Source organism: Hipposideros armiger, unplaced genomic scaffold (assembly GCF_001890085.2).
Source record: "Hipposideros armiger isolate ML-2016 unplaced genomic scaffold, ASM189008v1 scaffold_579, whole genome shotgun sequence".
Lineage (NCBI taxonomy): Eukaryota > Metazoa > Chordata > Mammalia > Chiroptera > Hipposideridae > Hipposideros > Hipposideros armiger.
In genome coordinates this window covers 781,610-796,577 of record NW_017731929.1, presented here as the reverse complement: position 1 = coordinate 796,577, position 14,968 = coordinate 781,610, and the positions used below count along the sequence as shown (strand labels likewise).

General features: G+C 39.3%; 1 protein-coding gene across 1 annotated transcript in view; it reads left to right on the top strand.

Annotated features, from left to right (window-relative positions):
* Positions 1–14,949, top strand: part of MAN2A1 (mannosidase alpha class 2A member 1) — a 159,945-nt gene extending 144,996 nt beyond the window's left edge. The window contains exons 21-22 of the mRNA XM_019624106.1: positions 5,423–5,617; positions 14,500–14,949. Of these exons, the coding sequence (XP_019479651.1) occupies positions 5,423–5,617; positions 14,500–14,625 (321 nt within the window). The 3' untranslated portion in view covers positions 14,626–14,949. The remainder of the gene's footprint in view (positions 1–5,422; positions 5,618–14,499) is intronic.
* The last annotated feature ends 19 nt before the right edge of the window (positions 14,950–14,968 follow it).

The following is a 14,968-nucleotide window of genomic DNA, read 5'->3' as shown; positions in this document are numbered from 1 at the left end:
CTTCTCGTAGCTCTCAGTATAAAAGCCAAAATCTACAGCCTACAGTGCTCCTCATGATATGGACCCTGCCTGTCCTCCATCCTCATTTAACATGACCCTCACTATTCCTGCTCTGGGCCCACTGATTTCCTTTCAGTCCTAAGTATTTCCCATGCACTGTACCCACACAGCACCTTTGTACAGGCTTTTTCATCCCCTTTGCCCGGGGGACTCTTAGAAATAGCTCAGATCAGAGCTCACGCCATCAACTGCTTCTGCTAGACCAGGTCAGATCCCCTTCTATGCTCGCTCATAACTGTGCATCTGTCCTTCATGCTTGTTTGTGAATATTGGATCATTGTCTTTCTTTTCCTTTGGATCATAAACTCCCTGACAGTAGGGACTATGTCTCTCTGCTTCTAGGCTGTTTCTAGCAGAGGAAGGAAGCACCCAGTATGTGTTACATGAATGAATACCAAATGCCCAAATGAATGAGCTGTGATAGCACACTGTATTTGTCACTGTTAGTGCTTATTGCCTTACATCGTATGCATGTTCTATTCCCTGTACTGGATTCCAGGGACTTGTCTGCTTTATTTCCATGTACCCCACAGGGTCTCCTTGCATATAAGTCAAATACTAGTTGATGGAATGAAATGGCAATAGTTAATTAAAGCAAAGAATTTTTCCAATATATAGAATCTTTCAGGAAAAATATTTTAATATCCATTTTACATGTCAAGATTCATACCAGTTCTTGGGACTCATATTTTAAATCAATTACTGACAAGATAGTGTAGATTAAGGACTAAAGTTACATAGGAAAATCTTTTGGAGTGCTGGCAGCTACTGTTTTTTTTTTCTCATCCTGAAAATGTTTCTTGCTTTTATGATTTTTCTCTCTATATAGACACTAATTTGCAAAACTTCTGTTAACTATGGTAATAAGGATTTTCATGTCAGATCTATAAAGCTTTCACTTAGAAGTTAAATAATCTGTTTATTCCCATTTTAAACTCTTCAGAGACTAATTGATTTAAATTTGATCCAATGTTATTATAATCCTATGTTGGTTAAATTTTTCTTTTGCTCAGCTATAGATTCTTGGGCTTAAATCAATAGTTTCTTCTAAATAAAAGAAATGAACTAGAGAAGAGAAAATACATTCTAATTTCTAATGAAATTGATTAGAAAGATTTTTGATGAAGAAGTATATCATATAACTTACATTTTCCACAAAGTGTTTTTATTTTTAACTGAGACTCTAATGTCTAAAATATTGATGGTAGAAACTGAAGTAGGGAGACAGTCCCTGGAGAGGAAGGCATTTTAGTGGGAAGCCTCAAGCTTGCCAGAGCCTCATGGGAGTAATCCTGGATGACTAAATAGAAGTGAGTCCTGTTCTCGGAGGCTTCTGCAGAGAGGCAGTGAGTATAAGGACTGACGTGATAATTGCTGTGAGATGTACAGATGCCCAGGAGAGGACTATGCTACATGAGGTTGACCATCACCCATGGTAATGGTACTCAAAGGTCAACGGAAGTGGAAAATAGGAATTGTCTCTTTGGCATTGACCCTTTATGACTCATTTCTTAGACTCTTACTCCCTACCATCTTTCTGCTGGCAACTAGCATGGTAAAGGAGGCACTGAGTTAGAAATTAGAAGGACTGGTATAGCAAAGGGAGTATTAAACTGGACTTGGAAGCGCTGGAAGTGTTAAATTGTTACAGTTGTATCATTTTACCTCTGGAAACCAGTTCTTTCCATATAAGCAAAGGAAGTCAGGAGAAATCAGATGAAAAACTCAAATGTTTACGGGGCTTCAGAGAGTGATGGCATGAGGGAGATTGGTCAGGTTTAGGGACAAATGCTTCAGTTAAGTAACCAAGACCTGTTGTGAACATGACACACATCCCACCTAGAAGCCACAGCTCAGCTCCAGCTGATTGTTTCCAGACGGGAATGTGGGGGCCCAGTGTAACTTGAATTTCCATTGTTTTGGGTAAAAAAACAGTTATCAATTTGGAGGAGTTTTTTAAATTGTTGTTAATGATTTTAATGTGAAATCTCCTGGATTTTTTTTTCTTCTATTTTTGAGAATTGTCTGGGAAAAGAAAAAAAAATGATACCATGCAGACCTACCAGAACATTTCTGTAGGTAAATTAGGCCCATAGAACATGAGCCTTCAGCTTGTGCTGTATGATGTTTATTTCTAAATCTTTAGATTCAATATATTTTCATTCTTTCTTTTGCCTCTTTGTCTTTTTACTCCATCCTTCCCCCCTCCAATATTTTTCTCTCATCTATTTATATTGCATTTGCTTGACACATTATCAAATTCCCACCATGTGTCAGATCATACTGAATAAGCAAAGGTGACTAAAAAAAACGATATCTTGTTATCTTACATAATTTAGCAAATTTTAATGTAGAGGAAACGGAATCTTTGATGTTTAGGGATAAGATAACTCAGGTGGGCATAAAGAAAGGCACCAAGGAGCCTGGCAAGGAGTTTGACTTATGAAACAAGGGCTGGAACCCAATGGAGAAGATCTCAATTTGGCGTGGTTTGGATCAGAATATGCTGGAAACTATGTTTAATTTCATGCATGCTGCAAGGAGAAAGCTTAGACTTGTACAGTCTGAACCAACAAGAAACCAAATAATGTTTATAGTTGTATATTAGTTACTACAAGGTTGGGGATTTCATTTATTGCTCAAACAAACATGTAAAATTTCCAATAGCAAACATGTTTTATACACTTTGGGATTATCATATGATCCCTGTTAAAAGATTACCTTTCTAGGAGATGAATTAAAACAGTGATAACTGAACAGTTCAATATTTTGTTGAGCCCTTTGTTGCTGTAAATATGTTAAGAAAGTGTGTGAATGATGGAACCTTCCATGAGACTTTGCCCCACCCAGCCTGGCCAGCTTCCAGCAACGTTGTTTGTTCAAGGTGCCCTTATGGCACTGAACCTCCTGTCTTCTATAAACTCCTCCCCCTGCCTATAAACTTCTCTTCCTTATCTTGCTTAGAACAGTAAATGGCACAGTTCTTGAATTCTCAGAGCACTTATATTCATGACATTGTTTCCTTTGACAAGACTTTTTTTTTTTTTTTAGCTGAGCCATCCTGCCAACAGCTCAGAGGCAGCTCAGCTTGGGCCGGGAATCGAACCAGCGACCCTGTTGCTCAGAGCTCACACTCTTGAGCGAGCTCTTAACCAACTGAGTCACTCGCCGGCCCTGACAAGACTTTTCATTAACATGTTTTTGAGCCACTTGCCGGCCCTGACAAGACTTTTCATTAACATGTTTTTGAGTCTGGATCTTGGTTTTAATCCAAAATTATTGGGTTCTCGGGAAAGTCATGACGTATTTTTTTCTGTTTTTCGTTGCAAAAATGCATCATGACTTTTCTGACAACCCAATAGTTAAAAAAGGGTGAGGTTTATACTTTTGATTCCAAAGGGCGCTCTGTTTCTTCTAGAATGCTGGAAGGATGTCTGGGCTGGCAGTTCCCAGCACAACTCCATGAAATTCACCTGAGGGTGGGACTGACTCCATGAAATTCACCTGAGGGTGGGGGGCATTTAAGTTTCACCTTCCCAGAGCCCCACCCCTGCCTAGCGATCTATGTATTTTCAAAGCTCCCCAAGCCATTCTGATATGTGATCAATTTGGGGGAAGCACTGAGGATTAGGCGAACTGATTTGGGTTTGGAAGAAAGGTAAATATGGCACATTACTGCTTCTAAAATATAAATTATCCATCAAGAAGTACCCCACCTTCTCACTGAAGTGTCTGGAGATTCCTCCAAGAGCGTAGAACAAAGCCAGAGAGCTTTTCCTGAATGTTTCTTGACCTAGAATGGACTTAACGCCTCCCAAATTTGATAAGACAGGTGTTTTCCTTTCTGTTAGAACCTTTCATCTTTATTACTCAAAGGTGATTTTGTCAGCAATCCTGACCTAGATTATGAACTTTTTTGATCTTGGAGTACATATAAAGTGTCTTGTTGAAAATGTTCCCTCTCTATTCATGTTATTCTACAAGCTGCATTAAATTTCAGTATTTTTGGAGAATATTATTTCATCTACTTTATTTAATCTTTCCTTTTAAAAAGAATGTGGAATGGATATATTTTTTGTACAACTCTTTGAGATCTCATATTGTTTTTGTCAGTATCTTAATATTGCAGTGTCCCTCTGCTGTCTGTAAAAATTTTTTTTTCTCTCTCTCTCCATGGTCTAAATTGTAATGACATCTACAGTTTGCTCCTGGCAAGATGCTTGTCACTCTTCGCTAACACCCTCTGTTCAGTGCTAATCTGACACTCTTGAATTTTAAGCTCTGTATCTTCTCTAAGTCCTATCTTTTCACACAGATAAGTAGCCAAGTCTTTCATTTGAGCCTTGGATTACAAAAAGGATGCAACATCCGAAGATGTCAGTGAAATAGTCATTTTAAAATATAAGATACAAAATTAAATTTGCTTTAAATGTCACTGGTGTTCAAAAGACCTTTCTACATATTATTTTCTCTTCTTAGTGCTTTGCTGTGTCTGCTTTTACACCATAGGCATTATTGGTTAAGGTTCTACTTAGTCATTAATCTAATTAATTGTGTATGTCATCCACCATATGTATGTCGCCAGCCCTGGTAGATTTATTTAATATTGAAACACTTGTCTATAAGTATACACACCATTGCAAGGACAAAAGTATTTTTAGATTTTACTGAATAATTGTATATCATGTAAATATCTGATAATTATTGTATAACGTATATTAACAGTTCCTGTTTAGGGAATAAAGTACAGTGAAGCAACTGACAATGATTTACAAAATTTGTAGAAAACAGATGATCTAGTTATGCCACCTGTGTATTTAAAAACCTTATTTGTTTTGAGAGTTTTTTTTTTTTAATCCTATCTTTGGTAACATTCATAAAACATAACTTTGGATCAACACATGACTTTATGGTCTAATTAAGTGTATAAATGAAACCATGAGAATATGATGGGTAAATCCTGAGGGAAAAAAGAGAACATCTGATAATGTGCAAGATACAGGAACATCCCAACCCATCTACTTAAAGAGTTTTGTGTTAGGTTGAAAAATCTCTGTAAAAAGTTTTATCTTGTCCGAAAACGTTTGTGGAAAATGTCAAATTTTTTAGTATTAAAGCAATGGGAAAAGAGATATTTCTAAACATATAAGTTAAGTGGACACTCTTCATTTTCTTGTATTGTTTAGAACTGAATTTGGTAATCTGCTATGCATTTTCTAAGAATCCTATTTATAAAATATAGTAAAATCAAATATATTTTTATATTTCTTTTCTATTTAATTCCCATCAGGTAATTCAGTTACTATTATGAGAACTGCAGATACATAACTCTGAATCATGTTTTGTTGGTTTTTTTTGACAGGAAAAAGAAAAGAAGTCGGTCAGTTATCCTTCTCTCCTTAGCCACATAACTTCTTCCTTCCTGAATCACCCTGTCTTTTCAATGACAGAAAAGATCCCCGCCCCAACCCTTCAGCTGCTGGGTGAATTCTCTCCATTACTGTCATCTTTGCCTTGTGACATTCATCTGGTTAACCTGAGGACAATACAGTCAAAGGTATACTCCAAAATATATCTATAAAAATTACTTTTTATAATATACCTGGTATAAGGGGGTGGGAAGAAGAAAAAATACTGTAAGTTTTAACTATGCTTTGATGAAGAGGACTTCACTTTTAGGCAGAGTCATTATACCTTTCATTTGACTATTGCTCTATATCTTAGAGCATACCCCAATAGTAATTTTATTATTATTATTATTTTCTGAAAAGTTCTGTATGGTGAGCAGGTCAGGGAATATCATCTTTCTTCTTCTTGTGGATAAGGAAGCTAAAGCTGGCCTGAGGTCACATAATTCGTAGGTGGGAGAACCAGGCCTCAAGGTCTGCTCTACTGGCATTTTCCATTCATTTCAGCTTATTAATCAGCATTTCTCAGGCATTAGAGAAATAGAAAGCAAAGTGTTTAATTATTTCTGTATGAGAGGCTTCGTACATTCGTAACTTTCTCCTGAAAACCGCTGCAACCCAAACCTTTGCACAGAGAAACAAACTATTTGGAGAAATGTCAAAATAAAGAGCAAGGGTAGGTTTTATTAGGTATAGAATTTTAATTCCATTAGACTGCTTTAGTTCACATATGTGCCTACTTATAAGTCAGAGATTGCATTTGAAAAGAATAAAGATTAGACAGTTGACGTCATTTTTATGTTTTGTAGAGCTGTTTTGATGTTGTGAATTGACATACACTTAGCTGGAAATAGTAAATGGTTATGGATTCTGTGGGAAATATAATAAGTGGCCTGAATACGAAAAGAAAAGAATGTTCATGTTTGAAAACAACGTAAGAGGAGGAAAAAAAATGTTTAGTTTAAGAACAAACAAACAAAGAAAAAAATGCTTATAAATTGGGACATTTAGGGCTTTTAGAACTATGTGTTCAAGATTAGGAACTTATGCCCGACTATGTAGGGAAATATATGCATATGGTTTGTAATAATGAATACAAGTGAATGTTAGAGGCCTGTGTGCGTATCTCTGTGTGTCAAAGGCTTGTTTGATCATGTGAGTGAACTTGAAGGATTTATTTCATGCCTGCTATGTGCCAGTCACTGCTAAAGACACTAGGGATGCAGTCATGACCAAAACAGACTAAAGCCCCTGTCATTCTGGAGCTTAGATTCTAATGGGAGGAGTAAAAGTAATAAAAGAAGAAAAATAAGAGAAACATGTTAGTTGGAAATAAGTGTAATGAAGAAAAAAAAAAAGAGAAGGGCAATTCTAGAAGGTGATGCCAGTTTGAATAGGGTGATTGGAGAGGGCCCCACAACAAAAGGTGATAATGAGAAAAAAATCTGAAGGCAGTCAGGGAATAAGAGACTCACACAGATTTCTGGGGGTTGAGTGGTCCAGACAGAGTAGAGTGAAGAGCAAGTGTAAAAGGCCAAAGGCAGGAGATGTGGTCAGATGGAAGCCTGATGCAAGCTAGGCTTTTCTTTGATTCCTTATTGTATCTCCCTGTCTAGAACAGTACGTGCGCATAGTAGGGACTCACTAATGATTTCTTGAATGAGCGAAGTCTTGTGTGTTCTTGCTAGGATTCCGCTACAGTCTTTGTGGCTCTACTTTTTGACTCAGTGAGAACACACTAGAGAGGGACAGCCTCCCCGAGGTAACTTGTCATAAATTCATGAGCTCAGGAGAGAGAAAAAATAGAGCAGAGGACACCAAAGACTCTGGGCCTCAGGTTGCCACCTCCAGGCAACCTAATGGTAGAGGACATTAGCAACCTGAAGGATCCAGGGACTTCTGGGGTGCCCAGTGGCCACTCTTCCTGAGCCTCCCTTGTAGATGACCCCTTCCCAAAATCGTTTGAAAGTGATTGTTTTCTGGAAGCAATTCCAGCTGACTGGAGTCAGTGGATTACCCTGTACAATCCGAGGCTGGCCCTTGTTTTCCAGGTCACCTCTTTGTAGTGATTACCTGCTCCTTTCATTCTCCCTGCTGTTGGCTACCTTCCTGCCATACAAATCTAATCACTTCCCAGATGAAAAATCCCATTGCCTACCAAAGTGGTTCAGCCCTTGAGCGTTCAGGCCCTCTGCAGTCTGCCCTCACTCACGGTGGCCACCTGGCTTCACATTGCTCTTCTCACGTTTGGGCAGGTGTGCCACCTTCTCTACCTGCTGCCTGAGTGACTGCTGGCTCAGCTACCATTTATAAAATGGGGCTGCCATCAGACATGCCTGCTTCAGACCTCTGAGAAACATGAAATTATGCTGTGAAAGCCCTTGGAAAACAGAAGTGCTTTGTAAACATACATTGTTATCCTGATGACGTTTACAGGATATGCCAGCTCAGGTGCAAATGAGGGTTTTAGCAGAAGGCATAGAAAGCAATTGAACAATGTAGACATTTGAACATAAGAATAAGAACTGAAATATTAATGCCTAGTGATAACGACCATGCTGGCATATGATCAGAACTAAATATTTGGGGCTGTCTTGCATTATATCAATTGTTAAAAGTTCCTATGCTAGACTTTGACTCTTAGCACGTATTTCTAATGGTTGTTTAAAAGCTCACTATTAATTCGAAGGGATTGATTGGTCCATTCAAAAAAATCACTTCTTTAAAGAATTACTCTGTCCTCTAACCTCTGATAACAGGAAGGTAATCATTGAGGGAAGCTGATACAGGTATTGATTTGAAGAAAGCGGGGTACTTAAAAGGTGTCAAGTGTACTTCCATGGTTATTCTAAAAGAAAGACAAAAATGACTCAGTGCATATATCCAGAAGTCAGACCTATACATTTTGGATTGTATCCCTGTTATGTGCCGGCAGCTCCCAACATAACAGTAATGAGTTGTTCATTGGAGATTGCAATGCATTTTTCCCCATTTAAATAATGTCAACCTAGAGGTTGGGCTCCAAGCAAGACCATAGGTCTACATAGCCCATGTCTAAGTAAGCATTTTTCTAACCACCGCCTCACAGTGTTTCCATGAAGAATCTGTCTGAGGACTACCTTGTGTTGATAGGGACTCTTCTCTCTTCCTGCCCGGCCTCCTCCATCAGCAACATGAAGAGGACACTCCTGCCTCCTCATCTTCCAGGCCGTTGTCTGAAGGTTCTTCAGTTCTCCGCCTCAGTTAGTCTCCCATTCTCCTCGTGGAGAAAAGAGTGATGGGCTCAAGCAACAGTGAGAGAGGTGGGGGGCTGGAGATGGGCCAACCCACTGCGGTGGGGCAGCAGCTCCAGCCACTGGGCTTCAGAGTCACTGTGTCCAGATCATACTGGGGAGACTTCAGAAAAGAGACATTTACAGATTTCCCCATCTCTGAGATTCTGATTGTGTGGGTCTGGGGTGGAAAGCCTAGGAATTAGTAATTTTTAAAAACTCTCTTTCTAATTCTAGAAATTGTTGAGTTATTTCCTTCTGCTAAATTGGAAAAGTAAGGGCTAGAGAAATTAAGTGATGAAAATAAAACTGCCCAGCAGTAAATGCAAAATCAGGAGGCACATCCAGGTCGGCTGAATCTGAGTGATGTGCACGGCCTCGGGGTAGGTAGTATTTGACTTTTTAAGGGTTGCTAAGTCTCTTCCTCAAAGTCAAGTTTTTCGGAAATTATTCTATATGGGTAGATAACTTTATGTTTTTATATAAGCGTATCTTGCTTTTCTACCTCATCTACATTTTTGGAAAAAAATAATTATACGTCCTATGCATTTGTAGTCAGATGAAGAGGGGAACAAACATCCCTTGAAACCCCGCCTCACAGCATGCTGGCCACCCCAACATGTTCCAGCCACTGTCTAGAAACTGAACTGTGAGTCTTCTCATCCTGGAGGCCTGGCCTCCAACTCCCTTCTCTTTAGAACTCCCTTTTCTTGCACTGTCAAGAGCTTGAGATATTAAAAAGAGGCTTCTGTAAAAGTTTGAAAACTGGGGAACCAGCACACAACTCATGTACACTAAATGGGAAAGCCATGTCATCGGAAAACGGTCATGATAGAAGGAGAAAGCAGTGTTGGTAGAGAGGAAGCTGAGAGAATCTCATGAGAGGAAGGATCATGGGTCAGGGTTCTGCAGGCTAGAATTATAGGTCCAGCCTGGAATGCTGACATTCCAGGGACAAGGAAGAGCTTGATTAAGCCATTCAGCTAGGCTTTGCAGAGCCAGTCTGCCTTGATGTTTTGAACATGATATGTAATTCAATTATTGTTTTTTCAGATTATTTCTACTTCTTCTATGTTCAGATATATTTTTATGTATTTATGTATGTATATCTTCATATCTACCTGTATATCTATGTTTAGCTCTTTATTCTCTATGGAATTTATTTTGGCTTGTGCTTAACTGTTTCTTGCAGATATTTAACCAATCGTGTCAACATCAGCATCACTTACTGAATAAGATTTTCTGTCCTGACTTGTTTACACCACCCCCTTCATTTCTTATAAGAGGTGGTTTACAGTTTTTACTTTATTTTACCTTTCTTATAAGAATTGATTGGTGCTTTATTGATCTCCCTAGCTTCTGGAAAGGTGAAAATTGTGGGGGAAAGAAATCCCTGTGTTGTACATATCTAAGAACCACCGTTCAGCTTTCCCTGTCTGTCATGTTATCTTGTTGATCAAAACAGGATAAGTGTTATTGGACATTTTAATGAGTGCCCTGGAAAATGAATTTCTACTTGGTTATTTCCTGTTTCAGGACTTACAATAGAGTTTGCAATTTTCTAACCTTTCCAACTGTCAGAATGCACTGAAATATGAGTGTTGCTAGGCATTTTCAAAGACTGAGCGGGTTGGAAAAATTTTCCCACCAGGTGTTTAGCCGTGCCTTAATCTATACACACCTGACACATCCTATGAGGATGGTGGGGTCACATCCTTCTGGAGAATTTGGTCTAATTTATAGCTTCTCCCTCCCTTCTCAGAAAAAAGAGTGTGCACATACAGTGTTTACTGTCATTTCCAGGAGTTTATTGATTTGTGATCCTCACATTACTAATAAGCAAAATCAATTTATTTTGATGTGAGACAGGAATAGCACAACTCTCACATTTTGGGTTCTCATGCATTTTGGTAGAGGAGCCCCTTGCCTATTTCTTAAGGGAGACTGTCATATGCATGTGTAATTTTCAGAGTGGCCTTAAATCCTGTTTAAAATGGAGTGAATGGATGGATGGGCAAGTTGTAGATGGATAGAAATTACAATTTCTAAAAGTTACTTTCCGAATTGAAACATGTTTTGATAAATGATGGTTTTAGCTCTGCTGGGTCCACTAATTAAATGCTGCTCCCTTTGTGCAGACTCACATCAGAGGATGATCTCCTTTAACCTATAGCCTTTTGTTGTGTTACGTCAGAAGCAGTCCTCCCCTTTCCTCCCAGCTGACATCTGTGAGCGCTAGTTTGTCACTAGAGCACAGGCAGGAAAATGGAGCTGTTTGGAGCACAGACTTTGGAGTCAAACTGCCAGGATTGGAGTGAATCCCTTCTGCTTGCCATCTGGGTGACACAGAGCATGTCACTTAATTCTCTGAGTCCCAGTTTTCTCATTCATATTTTGGCAGTGGTAATAGTACCCACCTTAGAGAGGTTCTGAGGATTAAGTGAGTTGATGCTTGTAAAGCACTGAGAACAGCATCTGGCACAAAGTGCTTGAAAAATAAAGGTTCTCAACTGGAACAGTTCAGTCATGCCTAGTTGTGATTATTGCTAATAATGAAGTAAAAATGTTGGCACATTTTTTAATAAATTGGAGAAGGTTGAAGTTTATTGCCAGAGCACCTCTTGGTATCATTTGACTTGTATTCCTTATATACTTTATTAATAATGCCTCAGATTTTTTTGAAGCAACATACCTAAAATTGTCTCTGTGCCATTATGTGCTTTCCGTGAAGCTGTGTAGCTCTCACAACAACCCTGTGAGGGTAAACGATACTTGTACTCCGTCTTATAGAAAAGGAAACTGACCTAGCGATGGCAGGTAACTTTTTGAGGTCACACAGCCAGTAAATGGTGATGCAGGGAGGCACACCTCGACATGTCTGACTCCAGTTCCCTACCCAAAACCTTATATTGTACTACGTCTTTGCATGGGAACAAAAGGGGAGTGATAGTGTGGGAAATGTGGGGGAATACATTGCCTGTTTTTCTCTTGTGTACTCAATAATAATGGGACCCCCAGAGAAGATACACTAACTATCCATGGGCAAAGATCATGAAGGGCTAATATAGAGTCATTGGGGATAACTGCTATTTGAGTATGAGAGAATGCTTTGTGGTAGGGGTATGCCTGTACATTTGCAAGTTTGTATACCACCTCAGCGACCTCAGAGGTTATAAGATGAAATGAGTTCACCCATGGAAAGCATTGCACAGGGTCTGGCACATGGCAAGTGCTCAGTAAGTATCAGCTGCAGTTACTATCACTGTGGTTGAGCCTCAATCCTCGAAGGGGCTCTTCATGAGTCTAACCTAGTTCCCTGAATTTTCAAAGGTAAAGTGATATTCACAGAGCCCCATAGCTGGTTCCTCGTGGAACCAAACCTTGCCTCCGACCCACTTCCTCTATGCCTGAGGGCTTTGTTGTGCATGCAGACCACCTTCCCCCACCCTCTACCCAGTCGCCAGAGAAGCTTCACAGGCCCCGCTTCATTGAGGAGCTGGCATGTTGGTTTATCCCCTGAAATAAGTTCTGTAATGGATTTTCCCTGTGCGACTCCAGGACATCCAAACCTCCCTGCATGGATTCAGCTGCAACTGTGGCCTGAACTCTTTTACAGCAACACTTCATTGGAAGCTCACCTAACACAGTGCTTGGTGCAGTTTCAAAATGTGTGAATTTTCTTCCCCACACTCTCCCCTTTTCTGAGCTCCAGATATTACTTATTCATTAATGAATGTAAAAACAGGTCTTTCAAAATCTGTAGAGCATACAGTGTGACTCCATGGTATTTTCAGCAGGTGAACCCAACACAGTGACTCCATGAAGAAGGTGGGCCTATATTAGCTCCGTTTTTTAGGTGAGGAAACCGATGCTTAGGAAGATTAAAAGACGATTCCAAGGTTTCACAATTGGCACGTGACAGATTCTCTTTGGTATTCTTCTGGAGATCTTATGTATATAATAAAGGAAGGATTTTCAGGATTTCTTGGGTGCTATTTTGAGATTGTGTGCAACCTATGGAAATTTCATTAGAAATCTTAATCCTGTGATTTAAACTTGTCGTGTATATCATGTGGCCCTGCGATAACTCAGAATTCCTTAAATTACTTTTTTCTCTTCCTTCAAATAAAATCTTAGCAATACCACTGCAAAATACCAGTGTGAAATGTCATAAAACAGGTTATTCCAGCCAAGAATCTGAGGTGGAGAGCTTTAAATTGTTCAGGCACATTAAAATCCAATCAGTGGTGGGAATGCTGGCAGCTAGTCAGAAAAGATGTCTCTATAGCACATTAAAAATCTTACCCCTAGTGAGGATGTTCAAGAATTGGGGCATATTCATATCTGTGGCCACGGAAGAAAAAAAGGGATCATTTTTATCAGTGTCAGTGCCAGGCCATACACAGCTATTCTTGAATAAGTCTACATGTCATTCTTCCAAGGAGCTTTAATTCATTTTGCTTATTATCATAAACATCTTCCCACTTTAGGAAACATAAAATTTATTAAGATAATTGTTATTTAAAATATTAAAAGCTCTGAACCATTTGTGGCATCATTACTTAAATGGATATAAGAAATGTGACTGCAATAGTGTATACAGGTATATACCTCAGAGATATTGTGGGTTTGGTTCCAGACCACTGCAATAAAGTGAGCACTTCAGTAAAGCAAGTCACACAAATTGTTTGGTTTCCCAGATGATTTAAACATTAACTTTGCATGCTGCTGTAGTCTATTAAGTGTGCAATAGTATTATGTCTAAAAAAACAATGAACATACCTTATTAAAAAATACTTTTATCATTAACAATTTCTAACCATCAGCAAGTCGTAATCTTTTTTGCTGGTGAAGGGTCTTGCCCTAGTAACATCAGCGATCACTGATCACAGAGCACCTTAACAAATATAATAATAATGAAAAAGTTTGAAATCAATTGCGAGAACTATTAAAATGTGACACAGACCCTAAGGGAGCAAATGGTGTCGGAAAAATGTCACCGATAGACTTGCTCAATGCAGGGTGGTCACAAACCTTCAATTCGTAAAAAACAATATCTGTGAAGCACAATGAAACAAGGTAGGCCTGTACTGAGCCCTCTAGCTGACTTGTCATATTTGGTGTTTTTCTTTTTGCCTGCAAAAGAAGAGCTTCTGTAATATGAATTTAAACGATACTCCATGCTAATAAATGGGGTTGGCCTAGCAAGTGATAAGCATAATTAATTCAGATGTCTCTCTTATAAAAACAATGAACCAATACATTAAAGATTAAAAACATTAATGCAATTAGCAAAAATTAATATTCAACAAAGAAGCATGTTTCAGTTTTAAGATGGATCGTAACGTCATTCAGTGGCCAGATAAGGACTAAATTTGGGTACATTTTATTCAACTGATACATATGTTAAAAATAAATAAAAACGAAATGCTTTAGTTGAAGAAACTTTGATAAAGCAGTATGTAGTATGTGGACAAAAGGAAACTGAAGTCCTCAAGCACTGTGGGGAGACCAAGGCATGAGGTGACTTCGGAACCTAGAACACACTAGCTGACTCCTTGGGGGAGGGGTATGGGCTGTAGCAAGTGGACGGGCACAGTGAACATGGAGCTGAGAGGAAACGCATGTGCCTGGCTTCACTGCTAAATCAAATGAGCACGTGTGGTTTGGGGATACTGACTCAAGACAGTAGAGTGAGAAGTAGTGGCAGTATTTGTCTTAATGTTCCTGTGGCATGTTGGCACTCTGCTCATTTGCAGGTGGACGGCAAGCATTCTGACGAGGCGGCCTTGATCCTCCACAGGAAGGGGTTTGATTGCCGCTTCTCCAGCAGAGACACGGGACTACGTTGTTCCACCTCCCGGGGAAAGGTGAAAAGTTTTTGATTTTTGTTTTTGTTTTGTTTTTTTTTGTTGTTTATAGAATCAGTGTGCTTTGAAATCCGTACTTTCTGCGAATAATCCTGACAACGCAATCATGTGCCATTGCCTCTTCCGTGATTTGTTCCTCAGCTGCAAATTAGCTCGTCTCCCCATTTTAGGAAAGCACTTTCTTAACCTTCTGTCTCCTCTCCTTGTCAGCATCCAAATGCACAGCCGGAGCATGTGCGCCCTGGAAGCCAATGCTCTCATTGATCTTTAGGCCTCCCATTTCCAACCTCCAAAGCATCTTCTTCCACCCCCCGCCCATATTTCCTCATTCCTTGGACATATTCATGTCTGATCTAGT